At 50.4% G+C, this 27,515-nt stretch overlaps 1 protein-coding gene across 2 annotated transcripts in view; it reads left to right on the top strand.

Moving 5' to 3' along the window:
- The first annotated feature begins 6,464 nt into the window (after positions 1–6,464).
- Positions 6,465–27,515, top strand: part of VLDLR (very low density lipoprotein receptor) — a 30,337-nt gene continuing 9,286 nt past the window's right edge. The window contains exons 1-8 of one of the 2 annotated variants that reach the window (XM_030293105.2): positions 6,465–6,602; positions 18,381–18,500; positions 22,497–22,619; positions 23,999–24,121; positions 26,067–26,438; positions 26,560–26,682; positions 26,770–26,892; positions 27,352–27,471. In XM_030293105.2, the coding sequence (XP_030148965.1) occupies positions 6,521–6,602; positions 18,381–18,500; positions 22,497–22,619; positions 23,999–24,121; positions 26,067–26,438; positions 26,560–26,682; positions 26,770–26,892; positions 27,352–27,471 (1,186 nt within the window). In that variant the 5' untranslated portion in view covers positions 6,465–6,520. The remainder of the gene's footprint in view (positions 6,603–18,380; positions 18,501–22,496; positions 22,620–23,998; positions 24,122–26,066; positions 26,439–26,559; positions 26,683–26,769; positions 26,893–27,351; positions 27,472–27,515) is intronic. The other variant, XM_030293106.2, reaches the window with a different exon arrangement.

Below are 27,515 nucleotides of genomic sequence, written 5' to 3'. Positions count from 1 at the left end.
GTCGGGCTCTGTGCTGACAGCTCAGAGCCTGGAGCCTGCTTCGGATTCTGGGTCTCCCTCTCTGCCCCTCCCCCACTCACACTGTGTCTCTCTCACAAAAATAAGCATTAAAAAAATTTTTTTTTTTATTTTTTTTATTTATTTATTTATTTTTTTTTGGGGACAGAGAGAGACAGAGCATGAACGGGGGAGGGGCAGAGAGAGAGAGGGAGACACAGAATTGGAAACAGGCTCCAGGCTCTGAGCCATCAGCCCAGAGCCTGACGCGGGGCTCGAACTCACGGACCGCGAGATCGTGACCTGGCTGAAGTCGGACGCTTAACCGACTGCGCCACCCAGGCGCCCCAGCATTAAAAAATTTTTAAAAAGAGGGCACCTCTGTCAGTCAGTTACTTATTACCAAGTGAAAACTCAATCCAAAAGGCCTAATGCAAACAAAGGGAATTCACGGGCCCAGGTAAGCGGGAAGTCCTACAGAATCACAACTTGCAGGAGACTGGCCTCAGGCTGGGGGTCAAGTTTGAGGGCCGTCTCTCTGATTTTCTCAGCTTCCTCTTCTCCGTGAGTCAGGCTGGCCTTCAAACCGGCTTCCTTCACGGTGGCACAATGTCTGTACATGTTCCGGCCAAATGTCCATACACCACGTTGCTCTAAAGAGGGTGCCTTTCTAGCCAAGAAAAGTCTTGTATTTCGCTGCAAGGAGACAGGCCTGAGTTAGATGCTTAGGGCTGAATCATCCCAACAGCATGGCCAGAAGGCCATGGGCTGACAGGTTGAGGCCCTTGAATCAATCACAGGGGCTGAGGGGGGGTAAGTTATGTTGAGGAGTTTAGAACACTGGTTCTCAAAGTGTGTTCCCTGACCAGTGGCATCAGCATGACCTGGGAACTTGCTGCAAATACAAATCTTCAGGCCCCGTCCCAGACCTGCTGAAACAGCAAGTCCGGGGTGGGGCCCAGCAATCCATGTTTTCATAAGACCTCCGGGTCATTTCTGACAGAAGCTGGGGTTCATGCCCACGGGTTTAGACCACCAGGCCCCGCTCACAGAGCCTGGAGTGGGGTGAATCCCATGCACGTCACTGGCCTGTCACTCGATCAGAAAAGGATCTGGCGGAGGCCCCAGAAGTTACAAAATCCTTTGAAGGGAGAAGTTTACGTCACTTCTCCCTATGGCACAGCTACGGGGGAGAAAACACAGTAATTAGTGCTTCAAACTATCAGTTCGAGGATGCCTTCTGCTGTCCCAATTTGCTAGTGCACAGGGCTTAAAGAAAAGGAAACGTCCCACGTTCGCACTTGCATTTTCTGGGGCCCCACCCTGCCGGCCCTGGAGACATTGGACAAAGACGTGTACGCATATCTGAGAACAGTGAAGCTGCCCGGCTGTTCAAATTGCAGCGAAGGAGACGTTCTCTAACAAAGTTTCTTAACCACAGTCCATCCTAAGAATCAACTGGACTGAGATAACACACACGGCCCTCTTGGGCCCTCTTGGGATCCACTGAGTCAGGATCTCCAAGGGAGGATCTGGGAACCTGCGCTTTCAGCCGCCATTGCTAGGGAGCCTCATGAATTATGTGTTTTTGGAAAACTCCATTCTAAGAGATACAAGCAAAGGACTGAGGAGAAAAATCTCACAGGGGCGCCTGGGTGGCTCAGTCAGTGAAGCGCCCAACTTCGGCTCAGGTCGTGATCTCTCAGTTCGTGGGTTCGAGCCCCACATCTTGGTTCTGTGCTGAAAGCTCAGAGCCTGGAGCCTGCTTGGGATTCTGTGTCTCCCTCTCTCTCTGCCCCTCCCCCGTGCTCTCTCTCTCTCTCTCAAAAATAAACATTTAAAATAAATTTTTAAAAAAGAAAAATCTTGGGGCATGTGGGTGGCTCAGTCGGTTGAGTGTGCGACTTCAGCTCAGGTCATAATCTCACAGCTTGTGAGCTCGAGCCCCGCGTCGGGCTCTGTGCTGACAGCTCAGAGCCTGGAGCCTGTTTCCGATTCTGTGCCTCCCTCTCTCTCTGTCCCAGCCCACTCACATTCTGTCTCTGTCTCTCTCAAAAATAAATAAGCATTAAAAAAATTTTTTTTAAGAAAAATAAAAGAAAAAATAAAAAGAAAAATCTCACAAAGAAATTATATGAACACGACTGAGCACAAAAATAGTTTCTTCCTCTTGCGTACACATTCCCCTCACTACCAAGGCCCGTAAGTGTTCTTCTTCTCATCTTACCTGCTTCCCAAATATGTCATTCTTCATACCACTGCCAGTGTGAATGTTCTAGACTGCACCGGATATCAGGGCTCCAATCAAAACTCAAAATAACAGTGGACTAGATGTGTTCACAGGGAATGACCTCCATAGATAGGTGTTATTGTCAATATTCTGTTACTAGGGAACAGCAGTGGGCCCGTGGATATTTTTTTATATTTACAGAAGTAAATTAGCAAATAAAGAGAGCCATAACTATACCGATGATAGGAATGTCGATATAATTTGTGCCCTGAGCGTAAAGTTAAATATATTTTTAAAAGTTAAGAGATGGAATATGTTAATCTCTCTCAATACTCAGAGTAAGGTTTAAAACACTTTTTTCCTGTGTATTTTATAATTACTCCTTAGTGAATTATATGGCTTACTGAATTAAAGTAAAATTATTTTAAATAGTTATTTAAAGTTAAAAAGAAAAAAAAGCCCATCACCTCGCCACGGCCTTCAGGATGGAGAGCAAAGTCACCATGACGTACAGGTCTCCACGGAATCCAGTCCTGACCTTTCCTCCGCGGCCTTCTTTCACCCCATTGGCGCACTTGAAACCCACCCTTGAAACATCCTGCATCCCTGGTATGGCCTTGAACACCTGATTCTCTTTTGCCTTTTTCTTAACTTGCTCAACCCCACCTTCCTTCTCCATTCTCCCAGGGAGTCAGCCAGGGTTAATGCTAGTCAATGCTTCTCCCGAGACCCAGGTGGCAAATATTTCAGGCTTTGCGAGCAACATAGGGTTTCTGTTACATATTTTTCTTCTTTGTTTTGTCCGTTTGTTGTTTGGGGGTGGTTGTTTTTGGTATAATCCTTTTTTAAAAATGTAGAAACTGTTCTTAGATCCCTAAGCCCTCCAAAAGCAGGCCGCTGGCCATTTGCTGACCTCTACTCTACGTGACCACTGCCAGACCCATATAGACAGCAGAGAATTACTCACATAGTCATCCACAGATCGGGTTCACGAAGCAGTCCTATGTTGAGCATTTCTGGTCATCAGACGGCAGACAAAAGACGGGGTCTCACTGCAAGCCATGAAATGCTCCAGTCCCCAAGTGGCGCCCTGTGACTTCTCACAAATAATTGGCCAAAATTCGTCTTTCAGTCCCGCCCAACCAACAGGGGAGCCGGAAGGTGGGATCCCAGCACGTGCCCAGCAGTCCTAAGAACTGGAATAAACGTGGAATAAACATGATGCGTCTACTCAGCCCCAAGACACCTGCTCTGGAAAGCCTTGTTGGACACGCTCGTTCCCCAGCCAGATTAGCTACTCTTCCCCTGTCATCTTATAGCACCTGGAGCATTCCTTGGGCTGTGCCGAGGATGCCGGAGCTGCTGCTTCTCTGCCTTCCCCAGCAGACCTTGAGTTCCTTGGGGAGGCATCTCCCTATGCCCACCGCATAACACAGGGACCACGAGCCAAGGATGCCCGATGTGTGTTGTCTCAACAACAACAAAAATGAATGTGATGGACTGTGGGAGTGAATGGCTGCCTCTGCATTTCCCCGAAGGCTCCTGGAGCTAGCAGTGTTAACCCTTCTGAGACCAGCTAGTTCAACCACACCAGTCTCCACTTGTGCTAAACATCACCATCTTGGTTATCCAGCCCTTTTCTCTCTTCGTCAAACTCCTTTCTTCTTATAGCTGTTTTCTTCTAACCATCAATGCTTTGCAGCAAGATGGTCCCTGAGACCAGAGAGCACTCTGACTTTACGTGGACTGGTTTGTTTTCAGTTTACAGGGCAGAAGGCAGGCACAGGGAGGCACCGTGATTTTCCTACACTGCACAGCCAATCAGAGGTAGAGCCAAGAGTTACGCTTCCTTTCGAAGCAACAATAAAGCGCCACGATGGAGCCCAGAGCCTCAGCTAAATTCACCGGCGGTTTATTTATACCCCTTGGAGAGGCAGACATCATAATACGTGTGTGTCAGCCGTGAGCCTACTCCGTCATACCCGTGTTTAGGTCGTGGTACCCAGGCACTGATCTCCGAGCAAACTATTAGAAACAAGCCCCATGACTATTTATTAACGTGGCGCTTTTTCCATATCGCTTCCACTCATCTCTTCCTCTGGAAAGTGACACAGCTCACTCTCAGAGGGCCTCTCAGAACCCTGAGGATACCGGAGACGATGTGCCCCGAAGGCTGTGTACACCTTCATGCCGACGAGGGGAACGACCCTTGCATGCGTTTTCACTGCTGAACGGCCTACAACAAATTTGGATTCCGTTTCACATGCCCCATGTGTATGGCTGCTGCATTTCGTGTGGAATGCGCAAGCAGAGGCTGGGCAAGACAGCATGCAAAAAGCCCTACAGTGCCACACTCCACCAACACACAGGATGGAACCCTTGAAGGCTGATCAGTCACCACCCTGACATCCTCTGGCCCCGGCAAAGTGTGTCCTGACCTTAAGTTTTCCCCTCTGGCCATCTCCTGGAGACAGGAAGTTCCTAACGAACGTCCCATCTGGTGGCCAGCCTTGACAAAAGTCCAGAAGCACTGGGGGCAAAGAGAATATAGCTAAGCAGTGCCCACCAGATCACCAAGAGACTCGTGCTAGAATGAGATCCCCTCGAAACCTGTGAATGTGGGGTCATCCCATATAAAAACTTAAAAGCCAAATAGCTTGGTACGCCCTGCAACTCTCATGAAGTGCTTAAAAGACCACAGCAGACCCCGCACCTCAACCAGGGGAAAGTGTGCGAGAAAGAGGAAGCACCCCAAACAACAAATCATAAGCTCAGGTACCGCCGGACACCAAACAAGAATCAGTCCTTAAAAGGAATCCTGGCCTTGACTTCCTTTTTCTGTTTCCCTAAGCCTCATAATTGAATGTTACAAAGTGTATCAGGAACCGCCAACCCAGGTTCCCCCCTTCCCCCAAACAAGAAAAGGTTAAGCTTTTAATTACAGGCCCTCAAACTACCGTTCTGTGCAATTATCAATTAACTATAATCGTGGATGAGCGAAGGCAGGGCTGCGCTAGCAAATTCCGTCCGCCCAGGCTGGGTTATTTCAGTCCCCTTCCATTACCGAGAACAAACCACAAACGCACGCACCCTCGCGCGCACACACACGCTCTCGCTTAAAGGCACATTTCACTTTTGGCGAAAATGGCACCTCGGCGTGCAGTTGAGACCCCCCCCCCCCCCCGGGCTCCATCACTTTCGGGTGGAGACAGGAGGCCCGAGGAAGACGCTACCTACCAGCCTTAGAGTACCAGCCTCTCTGGGGCGCAGGAGAGGGGGGAGGGGGAGAGAGAGGGAGAGAGAGAGAGAGAGAGAGAGAGAGAGAGAGAGGAGAGAGAGAGAGAGAGAGAGATGCGTGTTGCCCTTGGAAGCCGCAAGTCCCCCCGGGCGGCCAGCCCCGTTAGCGGGAAGGCGATGGCAACAGCAGCAGCAGTTGCATCAGCGCTAACTACTGCCGCCGGCCGCCGGGAGGGTACAGTAACGACCGCAGGGAGCGTGCAGCTGCTGCGGCGGCAGGTTCCCTGGATCAGGAAATTAGGGCAGGCACCGGGGATTGGAGGCGAGGGCGGCGCGCGAGCCAACCAGCGGCCGCCCCGGGCCCCCGTGAGCCCCGGGCGGACGCGCGGAGCCGCCGGCCCCAGGAGCAGTCCCGGTGGCGGCGGCGGCGGCGGCGGCGGCCACGGCCACGGCCACTCACGCACGCACACGCTCGCACTCAGACTCGCACACCCCCTGCGCAGGCACCTGGCTGCCCGGAGCTTATAAAAGCGGCGCGTCTAGGGGAAAGGAGGGCTGGAGCCGCCGCTCCCCACCCCCTCACACCCCCCTCACCCCTCGCTGACCACTCCCCCTCCTGCCCCCTCCTCGCAGCTCACCCCGCGCTCCGGAGGCAGCCGCCAGTGTGGGTGCTCCGCGGCCGGCTCCGCTCTCCTCTGCCTCGCTCCTCTGCTCTCGGCTCCCCACCCCACCCCCTCCTTCCCCTCCCCTCCTGTACCCTCCCCTCCTCTGCAGCGCCTGCATTATCTTCTGCCCGCCGGCTCGGCTTGCACTGGTGCTGCAGCCCGGGGAGGTGGGTGGGTGGGTGGGTGGGTGGCTGGTGGGGAGGAGATTGTGCAAGTTGTAGGGGAGGGGGGGTGCCCTCTTCTTCCCCGCTCCCTTTCCCCCTTGCTAACTCCTTCCCCTCCTCCTCCCCCCTCCCCCCTCCCCCCTCCCCGCCCCCACCTCCTTCCTCCTTCGCGAAGGGCTGGTAACTTGTTGTGCGGAGCGAGCGGCGGCACCATCCAGGCGGGCACCATGGGCACGTCCGCGCGCTGGGCGCTCTGGCTGCTGCTCGCGCTGTGCTGGGCGCCCCGGGAGAGCCGCGCCACCGGAGCGGGTGAGTGAGGACGCGCCCCTCCGCTGGCTGCCCGGACCCAGCCTGGGCGCCAGTGGGGGCTGGGGGGGGGCGAGGCCCGGGTCTCCTTTTGCCCACCCCCCTCCTAGGAGGCGCCTCTCCGCTCAGCTCGCCTTCTTTCCCTCCCAACCCTGGTGGCGCCTCTGAGCCGACTGTCATCGCCGCGGCTACGGGGAGCCGGGCTGGGGGGGGGGGGGCGGGCGGGCGGACAGCGGGATTTGGGGTATCCTAAAGCCTGGCCTGAACTCTTCATTCCCTAACACTGTCTCCCCCAGAGCCACTGCCTTGCCTCGTTTTTCACCCTGCTTGGTCGGGGCTGGGGAATGTGGGCTTCTGAGCCACTGAACAATGGTTCTGTCTGCCAGGCGGAGTGTTAGGAAGGAGGCAGAGGGCCGGGTCTGGCCGAGACGCGCTCGGGAGCCGGGGGCGCGCTCTTGGGACTTGAGGTGGTGGTGGGGGGGTGAGTGGGCGATGGACGCAGGTGGGCGTGTGCGGGGACGCGGGGCGCCGGGTGCAGGTCCTGGCAGCGAGACCCTGGCGGCGGCGGGGAGCGGGCGCACGTTCAATGGGCGGCAGCGGGCGGGCTCCCGGGGAGCCACTACAAGTGCACAGCCTGCTCACCCGGACTGCGACTCCCCCGGCGCCCGGTGGTCGCTGTGGAGTACGGGTTCAAATAGGACTCCCCACTGGGTGTTCCTCCCCTGCTCGCTCCCCTTCGCGCAGTGTTTGTAAACCTCTCGGGTCTCGCGTACAGCTGAACGGGGGAGGGGAGCGGAACGAAGACTTAATCAGGTTAGTTTGCTGCTCTTGGTTCCCGGTGAGATTTCCTCGAGAGAAATTGAGCCCTAATCTGGTGACTGTGTAATTAGCCTTCATTCCAAACAATAGATCAAAGGGAGTAGCGCGAGTGGCGGTGGTGACGGCCGTGGAGTCCCCAGGGTCTGCCGCACTGGGCCCGGGAGCCCTGTGCTCAGCCACGCTCCGCTTGGAGCCGCACAACTTTGCTGGGCAGGCGACAGCAAGCCCTTCTAAGGATTCCGTGGGAAGCCTGGCGGGTCCCCGGAGTGATCTTGACAGGACAGCACGGGGCTTGCTGGCCAGCTCTACGGCAGTGGGACAGGAAGGTGCCCCCGTCCCGAGTACCCATTTCAGAGTCCCTAGCTCCTGCAGCCCGGTGGCCTAGGAGGCCGGCCTGCCTGCAGTCACGTGTCTCCTAAAGTGAGCCAACTTTACAGTGTGCGGTCAAGCAGCCTCTTTCGGGCAGGGCAGTACGTGGGGGCTTCAAGCCTCCGACCGCCCCCCTGCCCTTTGGTCCAGCTGTCCCGAGCGAGCATGTGAAGCAGGGACGGGCTTTTCTGCCCTGCGCGATTGGCTGGCCGCCCGAGCACGTTTGGGTCGGTCACATGTCTCCGCGTACAGCAGCCGAGGAGCATTATCTTTAAGGGAATGTACAAGACCCGACAGGCTCCCCCGGACTGTTCGCTGAAATGCTTTCCCCTTGAAAAAGGCGAGTCCTGGAGATAGCCTGTAATGTGCCACACACGTTAAGAGCCTGGAAAAGTCCTGCCTACAAGAATTTGCAGACTGGAACATGAATCGTTCATGGATGAGCAATCCCAACTTATTCAATGATTTCTCACGATAGTGCGGTGCATTATACTTTCCGTAACATCTCAAAAGACTGAGGTATGCCAGAAACTACTGCTAACCGGCCAGGAGGTGGGAGACAGACTCATTTTTGGTGCATGTTCTGTTCCTATTCTTTTAATTTAACATGTGATAGCTTTCCATGTGGGGTTAACTTTATCCTACAGGAAGCTGGGGATGCACTTGAACTGCTGAGATGGGTTAGCTGAAGCTCTGTGTTCACCTTGGAAGAGGCAGGTGAGGGTCCCCTTGGCTCCCCTACGTCCACGTGTGAAACACGTGCGGTGCCATGAGTAGTGAAAAGTAGGAGCCCATGCAAGACTTAAATTCTTCCAAGGAAGAGAGGCACATCATTTTTCACCTGGATAGAATCTGGGGTTGGCCGAAGGAGGAATGGATCCCAAGCCAACCCAGACTGGCTTCTGTCTGAAGTTCAAAGTCCCAGGCCACATGGGCCGGCTTTTGGCCGTTTTCTCTACATCCCTTCTTCCCAAACCCTCCCCACATCCATACATGCTCACGGTAGCCATATAAAATATTCTAGGATGGGGGAGGGGCAGCTGTGCCCTGATATCCTGGCCTGGAACTTAGGCCAACAAGAGAGGTTGAAGTTCAGTAGTGTAGTATGCCTGATGGCAGACACCTGGGAGTTTTAGCACGTGTTCCTCCAGCCCAGGTGCTCAGGATTAGGCTGTGGGGTACCACATTTTCAAGCCAGAGTCTGGAAGAACCAAGGTGTTATGAGGGGTATTCAGATGTGGCCAGCACCCAGGAAAATGAGTAGGCAGAAACTTCTCTAACTTCGGGAGTCGGTTGGGGAAGCCGGCAGTAAGAGGAGACCTGGAGGGCAAGGAGCAAATAAACTTGAGCCAGCCTGTAGCACCGCGGGAAAGTGTCACGGCGATCACGAGCCTCAGGCCGAGGAATGAACATGTGAGTCTGGACTCCTTAAGGAGGATCACCAGGCAAGTGACAGCTTCCTCAAGCCGGAGCACCTCCCTTCCGGGCAGCGGCCTGTTGCTACTCCATGTGACATTTGGCTGTAATGTCTGTCCTGTGTTGTTAGGATTCTTTCCTTTTCCAGCCTGCGGCCCCAGATGCCTGATGCCTGCGTAAAGGCCAAGTGCAGCCAACTGTTGAGACTTTACCACAATAAGCAAAGGTAGTAAGGGCACGGCAGTCCCCTTGCTTTGAAGAAGTCCTGATCGAAGTGTTTCTGCCTTTCGTAAAGTCAAATAATCATCAATTTGATTTCACGGGAGCAGTTTGACTACCACCTACTGCTCGAGACGCGATGAAAAGTAGTTCCAAGCCCCTTCTACTCCACAAGTATCAAACTGATAAGACCACAAGAACTCCTCAAACATGGCTGTAAGGTCAAGGGAGTAGGTAGCTCTCAGGCACATGGCTTTGCGTTTTCAGCCAAAGATGGGAAGACTCAGAGCACAGCATAGGTAAATGGGTACCTCAGAGTAAATATCTAGAGCGTTTTCCATTTCTTACAGAACGTGAGTGAAGCTGTCCTTTTTGGTAGAAAGAAGAACGATCAAGGGTAGGCGGTTACCTGTTTTATGTCAAGTCATAATTACGTTTACTGTGGCTACTGACCGTTCTTTGGAAAGCCACCTTCACCTACTAGCCTAGGAGACGTTAAATGCCTCAAAGAGCTGTGATAAGGTCTGTAATGATGTTTATGATACATGTACCTGCCTTAGGAGAGCTGTTCAGGGTGTGCCTCTCTCTAGATGGTTAGTTGATAGACTCAGCATGGTCGAGTGTGTTCCCTTCTACTTTAAGTCAATCTCAAGAGGGTTCTCAGGGCACAGCACGAAGACCACTTCCAAGACAAAGGGTCCAAAAATACCTTCTGCAGAGGTGACGGAGGAGATGTATCTGTTGAGCAGAAGTGGTCCAGGGACATTTTCTTCCCCCTCTCCCCAGCTGAAGAATTTTTAGCTAGGAAATTGAGGACTGATTGCTTTTTAGTTTGCAGACTTCACTGTAGCAGAAATCTTGCTGGATCATTTCCCTCTGCCCTTTTCAATATGAATTGGTGTCCCTTGGCTAACCTGTTTTGTTGACTTAGCAGTAAAAGCTCTAAGCATGGCTAATGCCACCTGGTTAGATACACTAGCCCCGCAGCAGCAACGCCCTGAGAGGGCAGGTGATACCTTAAAGTTAGCCTATTTTTTCCTTCGTGCGATGTGTCCTGGGAAAGCTTAGGCCTGCTGGTTATGTGGGGGCCCTAAATTAAGCACAAGGATGCCTGCTGGGTGCTGGGAGACTTCGTACAGAGATTATGCAAAAAAAAAAAAAAAAAAAAGAAGGAAGGGGGTGCTTAATGTTTGCTTGGAGAGCCTTTGACTTCTTTGTATTTTAAAAATGTTCCATGGGTGGATAGAGTTAGGGAAGGGCATGCACGCTCTTGTTTTTAAAACGTAACTTTGGGGACAGAAACCAGAAGATGGGGACCACTGGCTGGAGTGGATGATTTTGCCACCAACTCAGGTCTTCTGGGTTGGCCCTCCTGGCTAGGAGCCTTTATGTATATAGCCATTTATGTATATGCTTTTGGCGGTAGGGGGGTGGGGCCGGGCTTGCAACTTGCCCAGCAAAGGAGATGATAAAACCTTGCTGATAGACAACATTTGCAAATTGCTTCGCGGGTTCGGATGTTATAACCTCACACTTCCCCCTAAACACATTTGCAAATTACTTCACGTGTTACCACTTAATTCTTCCCACCAAATACTGTTGAGTTGTAGACAGCCCCTAGTCTTTCGTTTTTCTAGAGACTTCCCAAGACCTGACTTATTAACTCATCTGCAGGTTCCCTGAGTAGGTGGTAGAGTCGCACTGGCGTCCCTTGTACTTCTGCTTATAACCACTGGACATCCATCTACTGAGCACCACCAGGCATGGCCAGGGGGTGGGGGTGGGGGGTGGACACAGTAACTACGGACTTGGTCCTTTCTTTCATGGCATTTGGTCTAGTGGGGAAGTCAGATCAGAAGATCAATGCTCCAGGGGCACCTGGGGTGGCTCAGTCAGTAAAGCGTCCGACTTCAGCTCAGGTCATGATCTTACAGTTGGTAGGTTCGAGCCCCGCGTCAGGCTCTGTGCCGACAGCTCGGAGCCTGGAGCCTGCTTCGGATTCTGTGTCTCCCTCTCTCTCTGCCCCTCCCCCACTCAGGCTCTGTCTCTGTCTCTCAAAAATAAAAATAAACGTTAAAAAAAAACTTAAAAAAAGAAAATCAATGCTCCAAAGACAGCCTGGACTACAGGCTCTGGAGAGAAGTGAGCAGATCCGTATTAAGGGATTAATCATACAACAGGCAGATAGCAGCCAAAGGTCACAGGAGTTCTCCCCCGCTACGTGTGTGATAGCCTACGTTTTCCCAATCGTCCCCAAGCACTTAGACCTGAATCTGACCAAGCCAGACACTATTCCACCTCTGCAGATGATCTTACAAAAGTGACGAGATTCGAGCAAGAGTGGGTTGCTACCAACGTGACCAAAGAGCACTAAAACATGTCCAAAGTGAAATCCGGGTCCCCTACGTCAAATTTCTAACTTTACCAGTTAGCTGCTGCTACTGTTTCCCTGGGTCTTGGAAGCTTGCTGCTCACAGGGAAATGAGGCCGACGTACCCTCACTGACACACTCCCCCCCGCAGATCAGTGTGGAAAGTGCACAGTTTTTAGGTAATAAAGTGGCACAAAGATGAGGTGATGGTACGCCCGCAGGCAGAGGGAAGAGTGGATTTTATAGCATAGAGTCTCTCCACCCAGGAATACTCATCAGTGCTCAAAGAATCTTTAGAGGTCAGGAACCTGGTCCCAAGTTACAAATTCTAGGCCCTTCCTAACGGGCCTAGAAGATATAGAGATGGAAACAGGCAGGTAGGACAAGTATTCCCAGTACGTGACACCCATGTGACAGGCACAGGGGACCACGGTGAAGCAGCCAGACCTCACCTGGTTGGTCAAGAGAGGACCTGAGGGCCTCATTCAAGGGCAGACCTCTGTGCACACTTATCCAGTGGATAAGTGGACGGGAGTACCGTGAGTAACAGTGAAGACACAGGCCTGGGGAAGGGGGTGGGTCCCTGGGTATACTCGCAGCAGGTGGCTGGTGGGAACCAAGAGGGAAAAGTTGGGTGAAGTAGGGAGGGAGCAAGGCTCAGCCCTAGAGCCGGTGAGAAGCCTAGAAGCAATACGACCCTTGGCTTTTCAGGCCACTCTAGGCTGCTCGAATCGCCGTGTCGATTTGGATGGAGACTGTGGCAACCCGGAGGCAGAGAAACTGGAGAGGAATTCACATCAAGTAAGGGATGAGAGCCTGGACAGGGCCAGGGCCTGATGGCGAAACATCAGGGGACAAGAACCGGGGCTCCCTACCGGACCACTGGTTTCAAGCAAGGGAGGGAGCCCCTCAAGAATAGGGCTCCTGGGGAAGAAAAGAGAGACTTTAGAACTTATTTATGGTGCACGGCTGTTAAGGCATCTTGACTGAGTTTGACCTGCCTCAGGTTGTCACCATACTGTCAGCCTTAAGACCAGCATTTGTCACCTGTGTCCATCCAGTGATGGGCGGGACAGCTTATGGGGGCAAGAGATGTGCAGTCCAATCCCTAAAATGACATAGTCCCTTCTGCTGTGGTGGAATCTTAGCCTCCTAACCTTGAGGGAATGATTTCTGAGTGTGATCAGGGCCCAGCAACACCAGTTCTGTCTGGAAACTCAGAAATGCAAGCGTGGGCCCCGCTCTGCTCCCACTGCATTTGGAACTCTCGTGCTGACTAAGCCGTCCACCCGCCACGGAAACTAGTAGCTCCCCAATATGCCGCAACTTGGCCAATGTGCCCTAGACAAGAACCAAGCTCTGTAGTCCTTGTAGAAGCCCCCCTCCCACCTCGCTGAAGATACTCCAGCAGCTTTTTCTTTTTAAATGAAAATGGGGGAGGGATGGAACACCATCCCTCAACAATAAGACTGTGTTAGGATAGCGTCATCCGGACAGGTGAGACTGCCTAATTCTGGATTGCTTTCAACTGACTCCACTACCTGAGTCGCCAAAAATCAACAGAAATATTCTAGCGGGAAGTAGTCCTGAGTTAGGTGTTTTAGATTGTGGGCATGCTCAGTGTCTGGAGACAGAATGCCAGGGTTCAAATTCTCATACCACCCAAGGGCTGTACCTCCCCCCCTTCTGTGGACAGGTTTCCTGATACATAGATGGGGCATCGTAACGTTCAAAGTATACGATTCAGAATCTACCTGAATTAAAAGACTAAAGTCTTAGAGCTGCGTTTAGCAAACGATGTTTAAAAAATTATTTACCCACAGTTCCTGAGATTATCTGAATCTAATGTCAATGGAAACACGGTCAGTGGGACTGTAAGATTCACTTGTTTCAGTGAATGAGAAGGATTAACCTACGTATTTAACAGTTTTTCGCTGGTTATGGCAAGTGCTTTAGAGGCTGACTCGAGGGCAGGGACACAACATTTGTGCCCGACACTCAGGCTGTTTTCCTGACTTCCTGTCACTAACTAGCCTCCTCTCCCGAGAGAGAAAACTGCTTTGCTGACTCAGAAGTCAGCTTGTCCTGAGAGGAGTTTTAGCCTGTAAATAGAAAGATTGGCATTAAAGTAGCAGCGAAAGTGAGCGGGACTAAAAATAAATGCCCTCGGTGGCCCCAGAAGTAGCAAAACAAATGGACTCAAGAAATTCCTGTAGATAACACCCCTGTGCTCTAGCGATGAGAGAGAGAGAGAGAGACATCTGAATGCTTGGCCCTGCTGGTCCCAGCACAGTGACAGCCTGAGCCCCTAGGTGCAGGTTCAAATTCATACCTGAGCCCGATACTCAGAAACCCCTCTGCACTCAGGGCCGCCCGGAGCCCTCTTGGGAAATGCGTAGCCCACGTTGGAGGGTTTGTATTTACTGTGAGATCTGTACAGTTCAATGAAGCTTCCATACTGTTCTTCCCTGTTAACCTTTGCGGGGAAAGTTAGACAACAGCAGATCGACTTCTATAGGCATTGAAAACTCTGAATTTCTTGGAGGCAGTCAATTGCCAACCTGTCTGGGAAGCAGCATTCACTCTTTAGGTAAACGAGGTTCCTGGGACAAGGGTGCCTTGAACTAAGTTTGCAGGGTCTGATTCCACGTGTGCGAGTGACAGAATTAGGCAGCTGGCCTTTGACAGACACTCCTGGGCCTTCGTTCATGACACGATAATGCAAACAGCTGTGACTAGGTCCATAGGTGGCTACGTACAAGCGACTTCCTACCCACTGACCCAAAAGGGGAGGGATATTCATTCTTAAGTAGCAGAGCTAAAAGAAAACCCAGATCTAGGCCAACAGTTTGAGGTCTTAAAGCAACAGAAAGAGCCCTTTTTAAATCCTTAAACACAAAACTCCTGTGTTGAAAAGAAAGCCTTCCCGGTGGAAACAGGTGGATTCCCCTGGTTCGTGACCAGGTTCCCCACGGTCATGGCCTTTCTCCCTGGTTCAACCACCCTTTTGGTGCTAAGGCATTCCCATGAAACCTCATGGCTTTGAGGAACCTGCCAAAAAACACATTTACTCCAACTGTTCTCCTTTCTGAGCTAAGAGACGCTGGGATACAGATGTCTAGAGCCTCTACTTACAGGGTTATTTTTTGAGGCATCGGCGGCCTTAGCTTAGCCTAAGAATTAACAGCACCTTGGGTATAGATGATTGCAAGCTCACCCCGTTCGCTTTATGCAAGACTAATGCTGAACCTGAGACTTAACTGTCATGGATGAAAATAGACTACAGGTCCACAATCCTGTAATCCCCCAAAAGCTTTGGAAACCTAAAGCTTCTTAACTTGTTTGGTGCTTTCAGTTCTCCCGGAGCTGTGTACGGCCACATTGCCAGCTGAGCACCAAAACGGGTGAGGGAGAATCTTTCTGAAACCTGGACAGAAGACACACAGCCCTGCAGCCTGGCTGAGGTCACAGCAGTCGAGATTCTGGCGTCAAAGCCCTGGTTGCTGTGCACAAGGCAGGGGATTAAACCGAATCGGGAGGACTTCCTGCCCAGGAGGCATCTCTCACGACTGAGTGCTTAGATAACAAGAAACTGAGGCAGGGCCAAAAAGACTTAAGGTCTTTACTCACCTCTCTTTAAAGAAGGCATCGTTTATAAGGCAGCCAGCCAGCCTTACCCACCCCCACCCCGACCCTGCTCCCCTTTTAAACAAGCAGCAACAGTCAATAGCTTGTCTCCACATCTAACCCCCATGGTAATGGAGAATCTTGTGTGTGTCCTGGCAAAACATACTTTTATGACAGTCGGGCAGAAGCTTGGGTGGGGTAGAAATATCTGAGATCACAAAAGGTAGAAAGTAAACTTCTGTTTGTCTTACGGCCTTGGAATAAACACGAAGAAAACAGTTATGACTCCTGGTGTCAGCTCAGGTCGTGGTACCACAGTTCGTGAGTTCAAGCCCCGCGTGGGGGCTCTGCACAGGCAGCGTGGAGCCTGCTTGGGATTCTGTCTCCCTCTCTCCCTGCCCCTCCCCGTGCACTCACGCACGCTCCCTCTCTCAAAATAAACAAACAAACAAACAAACAAACTTAAAAAAGAAAAGGCTAATGTCTGTCCGGAGTCTGCTCAGGATCTGCCCTTAAAGCAGCGTTGCTGGAATTTTAGTGTCACTTAGGACTGACTGTTGGCTACAGCTGTGTTCAGAGACCCTCCTTAAAGGTGCCGGTGAACCCAACGCTAGCCTTACTGTACTGCGTGCCTGTCCCGCATCCCTGGCCAGCTTGGCTGTCCATGTACTCTGCGGCTTCCAAACTCACTGTCACGATCTTTCGGTACCTCGGCCTCGGAAAAGCGACATTTGACACCTACTTTCTTCTCCCCGTCCAAGCCTGATTGTGCGGTTACCTTTTGGGCGCTGTAGATATCCATGTCTGAGTTTGTGGCTCATTTTGACTCAACAACCTTTGGCACTAAAACCTTGAGAAACAAATTTAGAGCCTTCCCGTCTCCACAGCGTCCTCATGGCAACCTGACTGGTCTTCCCAACCATATTTCTATCGATGTTCTCTGATGACTGACTGTTCTTTGTCTGCTTTTCACATAGAGTACTCTAAGTAGATCCTGACCAGTCCTATAGCCCTCAGAAGTCGTGGGGACAGAGAACTGAAGCCAGTGGCCCCTAGAGCAGCACTGGGAACAGTCACAATCTATCGAGACTATATGCCTGGTGTGGGGGGGGGAGGCAGCCACTCCAAATCGGTTAGGAGTATAAAAATCAGCAGGTACCACTTCCTGGCAACAACATCTACCCTTCTTTTTTTAACTTTTTAAAAAATATATATTTATTTATTTTTGAGAGAGAGAAAGAGACAGACAGACAGACCAGGAGCAGGGGAGGGGCAGGGAGAGAGGGAAACACAGAATCCGAAGCAGGCTCCAGGCTCCGAGCTGTCAGCACAGAGCCCGACGCAGGGCTCGAACCCACGAATCCTGAGACCGTGACCTGAGCCAAAGTTGGACGCTTAACAGACTGAGCCACCCAGGCACCCCAACACCTACCGTGCTGGATCCCTGACACCTTACCCCCAATAACCTACTTGTGGAATGAACACATAGTATGAAATACAGGTAGGGAACGCCATCAAAACACACTGCTTTGTAGCTGGGGCCCCGCTTAGCTAGACCCTTGACAACAGAATGGCCCATACAGCTACCGATACATTTAGTAGCTAAGAATGTACATTCATAGGGCAAAGCTGACTTGGACCAAAATTCGTGTCCGCCAGGGAATTAGCCACGCGGGTCTAGAATGCCCCCGGACAGTGGGGAGGAGCCGAACGCAGGGAGGCCAAGGAGAGTATTGTGTACTCAGCACAAGAGTTCTAGTCTGTGCTTGGCACTGTCCCATCTGCTCTCAGGCCAGCAACACCACAGCTGCAGATACTGAAAGGTGGCAGGGCATCGGACGGCTTTCTGCCGGGAAGGCCTCCCTAAGTAATCTGTACGAGCCACGGGGCACCTCTCGTCTTCTCGCCTCTTTGCAGTATATACTTGCATTAAGCAACCAGATCCTTGCCTTTGAGCTCAAAGAAATCGCATCCTCCAGAAGGACAGACATAATGGTAGGAGACACCTGAATGCTAGCTGTCCCATGCCAGGCAAAAAAAAAAAAAAAAAAAAAGACGCTCTACTTACAAGTATGAGTGTATACCACTGTGTGAAGTAAATACCCATCAGAAAATGGAGATTCAGAGAAATAGACCCCAGGACTGTGGTTCTACCCGCCCTTCCCCGCCCCCGTCACTAAAAAGGATCTCTTCACCTCTCAACTGTACCTTCTTGATCCTTGTCGTGGAGCCATTTTGTAAGCTTGTCTCTTTCTAATTAGACCTCAAATCCTAAGATGAAGAGCCATGTACTAAACCTCTATTCTGTCCCTTCCTTGCTACCCCTTCTAAATCTCCCTTAGTCTGCTTGTAATAAGGGGCATCCTCTGTGAATCACAGTATAGAATATGGCCAAGAAATGCTATTAATGGATTAGGATTTGGCTGTGTGATTACAGCTACGTGAATGAGTTAAAGGAGGGGAAACGAAGCTAGAGGCAGGTGAAGCCCAACCCCACTCCCCGTGTTTTCTGGACGATCCAGGTTCCTTCTTTCTCGGTCTGGCTCCATTAGCCCAGGATCACTACTGCAGACACCGGGGCCACTTTTCACGAGCCAGAAAGGAAAAATGGGCAGGAAAATGGGATCCCTATGGCTTCGAGGACAGTTCCCAAAAGTCCTATTTACTATTTCTGTTGATATTCCAGTAGCCAGACCTTAGCCCCATCCGTGGCTATGCCTCACTGCAAGACAGGCTGGGAAATCTAGTCTTCCCCAGATCGCATGTGCCCAGCTAAGAACTCAGTCGCAGTCAGTCGTTGCTCCAGTGCCCACCCCACCCTGGCCCCTAGAATGTTCTACCTGCCGAGTCTGCAGCTGCCCCTCCAAGAAGGACCCTATCCACGGGTTTTGGGGTAACTTGCATGTCTGAATTACCACACTTGTATCCCAGCTTAGCTAAGCACTCCCTCCTGATTTTAGGAAGAAAAGCCAAATGTGAACCATCCCAATTCCAGTGCACAAATGGCCGCTGTATCACGTTGTTGTGGAAATGTGATGGGGACGAAGACTGTGCTGACGGCAGCGATGAAAAGAACTGCGGTAAGTAAAGAGCCTGACAGCATCACTGGCCTCCCCACGAGGACACATGCATTTGCCGTGACGCTCTTTCTAAATGTATTGAGGTTCGGAAACTATGATCCATGGCTAAGAATTGCCCTGAAATAGATTGATTGAATGATAAATAAATAAATAGATAAATAAATAAATCAATAGGGTGCCTGAGGGGCTCAGTTAAGAATCTGGCTCTTAATCTCAACTCAGGTCATCATCTTGAGGTTCATGAGTTCGAGCCCCGCATCAGGCTCTGCGCTGACAGCACGGAGCTTGCTTGGAATTCTCTCTGCACCTCTCCTGCTCGTGCACTCTCTCTCCCTCTCAAAATAAATTAACATTTTTAAAAATATATTAAAAATTATATATTTTAATACGTTTTATTTTTATTTTTAGTTAATAAATATAAATATATTCAATATATATTTCGTATATATCATATATGTTAAATACTTAAATATATAATATAAAATATTATAATAAAAATATTTATTAAATATATTTGATACATTTTATATATTAAAAATATATAAAAACTCCAAAGAGTCTATACGTCCTGGTCTAGAGGAATATAGTTGAATGTTTGACATGGGGCTATCAACCTGAGTGTGGGACGTGGAAGATAAAGTGGAGGTGCTTTCAAATGACAGGACCTGTTTGTAGATCAGGCAAACATGTGGTAGAGGAAGCAAGGAGAGGGGACCCCAGGACCCGAAGCAGAGACAGACAGAAGCTTGCTTGGAACAGACTTCCTTTTATTTAATTCTCAAATGGCTCTGATCCCCACCCCTGAAAATAAAGGAAGCCACGAGCAGTAAGAAATCCCCTAAGGTTTTATAAGGTTAATAAACTCCTGGCATAGAAAATACAGGCCAGTGCAGATCATACATCACAGTACAGAATATGGTAAGGATTTTTTTTTTTAATTCTCTACCTACCACAACTGGTAATTCTAAAGCACTAAGCAGAGTGCAAGACAGTCTTTCCCCAGGACAGTGGGGATATACCATCATAAGCATTGATCAGCATCTATCCAAAGATCATTGTGAGAAATGCCCCTATGCAATCTGTGTACCCTCGTGTTGAGCCACCACAGCTGAGAAATACATATCAAGGTGGCACGGAGGGACCCTGAATATATGCCCCAGTTTGCTTTTTGATCCCTTTGTTCTGTGGTATAAAAATCCTGAAACGATGTTGTGTACGAATGCCGGGGACAACACTGTCATTTGCCTCTTAAAAGATGTTATACACACACATGTCCGCTGTACAAATTAGAAACACACAAGAAAAATAGAAGCCAAATGTAGATTGCATCAATTGCCATCTCGTTATTCCTTTCTCTGCTTTTTCATGCATCATTACAAAAATGGCATAGCCTAAGCATCATGGCGGACGATCTTATGCTTGAGCTCGCCGAGCAATAGCATAGGTGTTTGTACATCGAGATAGGGATTAGCAGCTCACTTGGAAACAACAGAAAGTCCTTTCTAGTCTCAGGGAAGAAACTCATCTCCAGTCTCAGGACCAAGAGTCTTCCTGGCATCAATATGCCCCTATTTACACCCTAAAACTGGGATTTTAGTCTATCCTACAAGACATGGAGTTCTTGCCACTGCTAGGTTACGTAGGTGATATAAATCCTTCACGAAGTATCTCCCTGCAAGGACTCACTCTTGGCAACTCTTCTTTTGGAAAGTAACAATTCTTCCTGCATGCCCAAATGTATATTTGGCAAGACCCATTGTTCTTTGTCTTTCATTGTTCTTTCCAGAAGCCTCCTTTTACCATCTAACTTGGTAGCACCTAACCTGGGGCCTCTTAGGGGTCACCACTGGCTTTTCCTAAAAATAGTCTCCACCTCAGTAACTTCCAGACACACAGCAGGAAGATTGAGAAGATTTGAGGAGGCAGATGTAGTCATCACTCACAATCACATGAGGTGGTAAAAATTAAACATATCCTTGGCCAGAATTGGTCTCTGCCTCGTGGTTCTGAAGGTAGAGAAGGAACATGGGAGCCCTGCTCAGGGAAGCTCTGAATGCTTGTTTTGAGATCTTCCTCCCTGGAAGAAAAAGGCAGCAGAAATGCTTAAAACTCAGAAAGCCTTGTAGTATTCTTCCTATCCAGCCTCTTGATGCTGAACTTGGTTGCAATTTCAGCAGGGCTGTTTCTTTCCAGCGTGTCGACCAGCATTTTCAGTCAGTTGAAGGGGAGACTCCAGAAGGCAGGTGCTTCCGTGGGTCTCAGTAACTCATCGTTTTACAAGTGTTGGGCTGATCTGATTAATCAGTAACTTTAGCTCTCCGAGGAGGAAACGGGTAGCCCTCCTTCCCGGTGGCACACCTGAATCTCTATCCACTTCTTCAGGTCCCATTCCAACAGCCTTTCTTGACCCTCCCAGACTGTGTTCAGAATGGAGAGAGACAAACTCAAGCAATTTGTCTGTCCCTGTTTGCCGTCACACTTTGCAGAGTCTCCCCTCTTGCCCATCCCTGTACCATTTTAATCTGTCTTCAAACCAGTGTGGTCTCCTTAAAGCCATTTCCTGCCTCCTCTTCCTGAGGACCATCACAGGTTGAATTGCAGCAAGCAGCTCTATGGATGTTCTAGCACCTTCCTACATGCGCGGGAGCACATGGGCCCTGGATATGGCCTTCACCATTAACACTGGGGTTTGAGTATTTCAGGGATTTTACAAACAGGTGCGAATCCAAGAGCCAATGTGGCTTTTCTTGTTTCCTTGGCTACACAATTCAAGGAGATGAATAATCCTTTTCAGATCATCATGATTCATCACCACAACGTGAGTTCTCGGAATTGACCGTAGTCACGATTTCCCCTGCCGCACGGTGTCTGAGGCGAAACGAGAGCGGCCCTGTACTTTAGCGTCCCCTACACCCTGCAAGTTGTATGCAGCTCAAACCCTGGACCTGAAGCAGTCCCTTTCAAGTTTTTAGCAAATTAATGGGGTTTATGCTGATTTACCAGTACAGAATATTCGTTCGAGAAGATCTTAAACTGGAAATTTAGGTAGAAAGTATAGGCACATGAGAGAAGGACAACATAGCCTGGGAAGGATGAGCCTAGAACACCCTGTGTGGCTGCTTATTGAGATTCCTCTTTCTCTCTGACTCCCTTGTGGAGAAGGTGACCAAGCCACCCGGCTGGTTTAAGAGAGTCCGGGTTTATGCTTATCTTCCTGGTATTTAACAGTGTCCCCTTCCTCCTGAGATTTTCCTTATTTGGACAACAACCTGAGTCACCAAAATTCTAGGAGAAAAGTCCTGCCCTAGTAGGAATTCACAGACACGTGATACCTTGTTATAGGCGACTTTCACTCTAGGCCTCAAAGAGACTGGTAGCTTCCACAGGGGCTTCGGTGACTTTCAGTCAGTCGATGTTAGTCTGTCTCTAGGACTCTAAATGTGACTTCTTTTGTCCTCGTGTTTAAGCTTTTTCTGTTTCTTACTGGGCGGGTTCCTCCACCCCAACAGACCTGTAGGAGTGACAGTATTCAGTCCTGAAGCGTGTCCCAACTCTACACTAAACCCGTGGACTGTTTAGAGAAGCCCCTAGAACAATTGTACTGTGATCCAGTCATAGGATGGAATGTTTGGCTTTTAAACCTTAAGGAGGTTATTCCAATGACTTGGAAGAAATGCATAAAAGCATGAAACTATGACTTACACTCAACAATATGAAACTTGCAAGAAGTTCATTAGGAAGTATCCCTGAGCTGTCAGGTAATGAGCAACCTTACCGTGACTTCTGTCCCCTCCAGCTCTCTCAAGTGGGCCCCTTTCTCCTCTGGAAAAGTGAAAATAGGTTTTTCTAGTGTTCTCCTGGACACTGTCACAGTTGAGAGCCAATTGACTCAGCCTTATTGTTAGAAGCCAACGTACCAGCATTCATTTTTACCCCCCATGGGAATATAAGCTCTTGGGTGACTTCGACTTTAACCCTGCAAATACACTTTTGTAGTGAAGAAGACATGTGCCGAGTCGGACTTTGTTTGCAACAATGGCCAATGTGTCCCCAGCCGGTGGCAGTGTGACGGAGATCCCGATTGTGAAGACGGCTCTGACGAAAGCCCCGAACAGTGCCGTGAGTGACTGCTTTGGACCTTAACGTTTCCAGGCTGGTTTGTGTCTCAGAGCTCCAAGTATGGTTTCATCTGAAACTTGGTTGTAGTTTCCCTTTGCCGACCGTGATGTGTAGGCCCTTTGACTCCAAGGTCAGTCGAGTCACGAACAGTCGATCCGTGTCCTTTAAAGAATGTTCTCCCTAGTCTAACAAGACTCACGTCCTCTTGGGTAGCTTCACTATTGAATATTTACGACGGAAGCCAGCAGATTTGATGAAGAACTCCTTGACTAGGTGCATAGATTGCAAATGTTTGGTAATCAGGACTCCGAGCAGATGGCACTGTGGTCCTGGAAGCTGAGCTATATGAGGGACCACTTGCGCCAAGGATAAGCTTTTAGATGCACAGCTTAGGCGATTGGAAAAAAAAATCAATTACTGATGGGGTAAGGTGGCTAAATATAGGGGGACATCGTGATTTTTAACAAACCTGTTACCTAAGGTTATTGAAGTAGGGTAAAGCTTACAGTTTGTTCTTAAATAAGAGAAACCTCATAGGTATCCAAAGGTCTATCTGTGTCCTTAGGCTGATATTCAGGAAACGGTCTGTGACATCACAGAAGAGGAGGATTTGGGACAGATAAATTGGGATCCTTTGACTGTCATGGTGAAGCATGTCTTGGCGTTCATTTCAAAGCAGGAGAGACCTGTGAAAGCACTGAACACGCAGTCCCAATAGGAGCGAAGTTTAGGTCTGGAATAGGATTTACAAAACACAGTGACGCAGAAAGGAAGCTAAATGTGTCCATCTCAGTTTTCTAGGCAAGAAATAAGGGGAGCGATCAGAACATTGGTCAAGGCAGGTAAGTCCCCACAGGTAAAGACAGGTTCCACAAAGACGTGGCCCTGAGGATGGCCCGGTGAGGTCAACCTGCAGGAGCCGTCCCCGTTTTGCCAGTCTAAAGTAGGTTGTGAAGAAGCCTATAAAGGAATCTAGTCAAAGGAAGACTTCACAGGTGTTAGACCTTCCAGCCTTTAATGAAGTTGGCATCGGGTGACCTTATCTGATATCCGATAAAAAAAAAAAAAAAAAAAAAAAAAAAAAAGGTCAAGGAGCAGGCCGGCCAGTAAGCCTAACCATGCCAAGTAAAACAAAAGCCAGGACTGAGCGCGCCATGGAAACTTGAAGGAGTAACACGGTCCAGGCTCTCAGGTGCACTGCCAGGTGGCACAGGTTGGCAGGGCTCCCGAGCCGCCCCGGGCTTCCGCCACGGTAGGTCCGATCGCATCCGCCGGCCAGGCCGCTGAGGTGCAGGTGTGACCACTCACAGGCAGCACAGGAACAGCAGCTTTGCCCTGATGAGTTTGGAGGCTCTTTTGAGACTGTATATCGTCAACAGATATGAGAACATGCCGCATTAATGAAATCAGCTGTGGCGCCCGCTCCACTCAGTGTATCCCCGTGTCCTGGAGATGTGATGGTGAACACGATTGTGACAGTGGAGAAGATGAAGAGAACTGTGGTAAGAAGACCAGTGTGGAGTGGCTTGTATCCCAGAGACCCCTTTTCTCAAGGGTGGGCAGGGAAGCTCCCCGGAGCGTGAAGAGAACAGCTCCGTTGACGCGCTTTTCCGTGATCTCACTCTCTGCTCGACTCCTTGGCTTTCCTCACTGCCCTGAAACTCGGCCACACGTTCCCATGGTAACTGACCACGGCTTGCTTCGGGGTTTCTTCTAGGCAGATAGCGAGAAGCAGGTAAGTCATTCAGGGCACTAGCGTTTAGAAGCAGCTCAGTGAAGCCACAGAATCGTGCGTTGGGCTCCAGTCTCCGTCAGGACAGGAAGTCGTGGGCCTTCCTCACTGGGGCTCGATGAAACGAGGAGGGGACTAGGGCCAGAAAGCTTATTCCTCGGTCTCCAGTGGGTCTGCTGATTGGAATAAATTACGTGAACATCATACAAGCCTTTCGTAGCCCCCCCACGCCCACGCTAGATTCTAGCTCGACCTTTCCCAAGGGTAACTTGGTGCACAAACGTTCGTTCACATCTTGCCAGCACATGCCCAAAGAAAACTCCATCCCACCGATGCCACTTTTGTCTCTTCTCACGGTCCCTGCCTGTAAAAACGAGCTCGGTTTCCTATGCTTTCACGTGTCTGTTCCTGGAAAATGTGTAATAAAGTGCCGCATGTCTCAGGCCAGGCCCTGGGAAAATACCTAGGTTGAACAAACACTGCTCTGAGCACTCTTTCGAGCTACCGCCCTTTTATAGGGCCCAGAAAGCTGCACCTCCCAGGTCTGACGGGCACGGGCCTCCTGATGCAGCAGAGTAAGTGAGCTGAGGGTGTTTGCGGTCGAAACGTCCATTTTGCGTGTGTACAAGTCGACTTCCAAGGTCAATATCACCGCACCTAGTCCAGTGAGTTTTGGTGTTCAATCTTAGAATGGAGCTTTTATGGCTTGGTAAGCCCGGGAGCTGCCCAGAGTTTCCCTCTTCAATCTAGACTTTGCTTCCCAAGAGAGTCGTGGTTTCTACCCTAATTACCACTAAACTGTGACCTTGATTCATTCGGCAGGAATCTGAATCCAAGCACAAACTGGCTAGTCTGCCTGGCTTATCGTTATCAGCCTAGCGGGCTGCTAGATTGAGATTCTAGCCCTAGCAATGACTTTCTAACACTTGAAAATATTTAAGACCCGTGATTCCGGATCCTCATTTGAAGGACCAGCAGAGAAGGAACCATGTGTGGTAGTATAACATGATGACTTCTTTTTGGTGACAGTGTCATAATGCTTATTGCGAGTGTCTTGCCTGTATACCTGGTACACAATAGTTTTAGCTAACAATCCGATCCGTGGTCTATCCATTGAGAGATAACTGAGTCTTTGCCTTTCAAAGTGAACTGCCCCTTTCTCGTTCAAGTTATCCGTCGCTTTAAGTTACCGATAGATTGTGGTTCTCCTCTCCAATTAACTTAATTGTCTTCAACTCTTTTCTTTTATTTTTTTTTTTTATTTTTTTTTTTCAACGTTTATTTATCTTTGGGACAGAGAGAGACAGAGCATGAACGGGGGAGGGGCAGAGAGAGAGGGAGACACAGAACCGGAAACAGGCTCCAGGCTCCGAGCCATCAGCCCAGAGCCTGACGCGGGGCTCAAACTCACGGACCGCGAGATCGTGACCTGGCTGAAGTCGGACGCTTAACCGACTGCGCCACCCAGGCGCCCCAACTCTTTTCTTGGTCCTTTATTTCTGTTCTTATTCAAGAGTCCCTGCCTCTTGTACATACCGGGACGGCTTGCTAGCTACTCCACGAATTTGGATATTGATAGAGATCCACGTTAGCTTTTTAGTGAAGCTGGAAAGCTAGGGCTCGTGATCTGAGATCCCGCATGCTACACTGTGGGACCAGAGTCTGGAAAGCACGCGCGGGACACGTGCTCAGCGGAGCCCACTGTCTCTCCGCAGGCAACATCACGTGTGGCCCCGATGAGTTCACGTGCTCCAGCGGCCGCTGCATCTCCAGGAATTTCGTGTGCAACGGCCAGGACGACTGCAGCGACGGCAGCGACGAGCTGGACTGCGCGCCCCCGACGTGCGGCGCCCACGAGTTCCAGTGCAGCACGTCCTCGTGCATCCCCCTCAGCTGGGTGTGTGACGACGACGCCGACTGCTCCGACCAGTCCGACGAGTCCCTGGAGCAGTGCGGCCGCCAGCCGCGGATGCACACCAAGTGCCCCGCCAGCGAGACGCAGTGCGGCTCGGGCGAGTGCATCCACAAGAAGTGGCGGTGTGACGGGGACCCCGACTGCAAAGACGGCAGCGACGAGGTCAACTGTCGTACGTAGCCTTCTTATCAGTAGGGCCTATTCCCTCCTCCCCCTCCTCCCCTCCCCCTCCATTCCTCGGCTGGGACGGCTTGGCTGACCATCCCTCGGTCTTGCCTCCCCCCGCCCTGCAGCTTCGCGAACCTGCCGCCCTGACCAGTTTGAGTGTGAGGACGGAAGCTGCATCCACGGCAGCAGGCAGTGCAATGGTATCCGAGACTGCGTGGACGGCTCTGATGAAGTCAACTGCAAAAACGGTAAGGGTCTCGCGTCCTGGGGGTGAGTCGCAGGATTGCTCTGAGCGGCCCCACCGTGGAATCTCACTTTTGTGTTTCTCTCTGTAGTCAATCAGTGCTTGGGCCCCGGCAAGTTCAAGTGCAGAAGCGGGGAATGCATAGATATCGGTAAAGTATGTAACCAGGAGCAGGACTGCAGGGACTGGAGTGACGAGCCCCTCAAAGAATGTCGTAAGTGGACCCCGGCGGCCTGAGTACAGGGTGGGGAAGGTCAATGACCTGGCCCACAGTTAATGATGCCACACAGACCCGTACAGTGCCTGCTTAAACCACTCGTGGTGAACCGACTTCAGTTGTTGGGCTCCAGAGTGGCATTTTTATGCCTTAGAAGTCGAAGCAGTGACAAACTGGTACACAGTCTTACCTCCTTATAAATGACAGAGCAACAATGGGGAAATTGACTAATTATACTTAGCCAACTAGTAACTTGCCAAGGAGACGGGTTTTCTATCCCCCAAAACCCTCCGAGATGCATACCTTGAAGACAGATTAGATCTGAGGAGGAAAATCTTGGGTTGGGCCCGACTAACTAGATACCTTATCACAAAAAGCCCCAAGGTTGAATGTTCATCAGGGCAGACACCAATTTGGAGTAAGGTGCTGAGTAACTCTAGTCCCTTTTTATTTCAGATGTCAACGAATGCCTGGTTAATAACGGTGGCTGTTCTCACATCTGCAAGGACCTTGTTATAGGGTACGCGTGTGACTGTGCAGCTGGGTTTGAACTGATAGATAAGAAAATCTGTGGAGGTGAGTCAGGGAGGGAGCCTGAGCCCTGGCCGGGGTCGGGGGGG

This window comes from Lynx canadensis, chromosome D4, assembly GCF_007474595.2.
Source record: "Lynx canadensis isolate LIC74 chromosome D4, mLynCan4.pri.v2, whole genome shotgun sequence".
Classification (NCBI taxonomy): Eukaryota; Metazoa; Chordata; class Mammalia; order Carnivora; family Felidae; genus Lynx; species Lynx canadensis.
The sequence above is the reverse complement of the archived record's forward strand: the minus strand, read 5'-3'. Positions and strand labels throughout refer to the sequence as shown.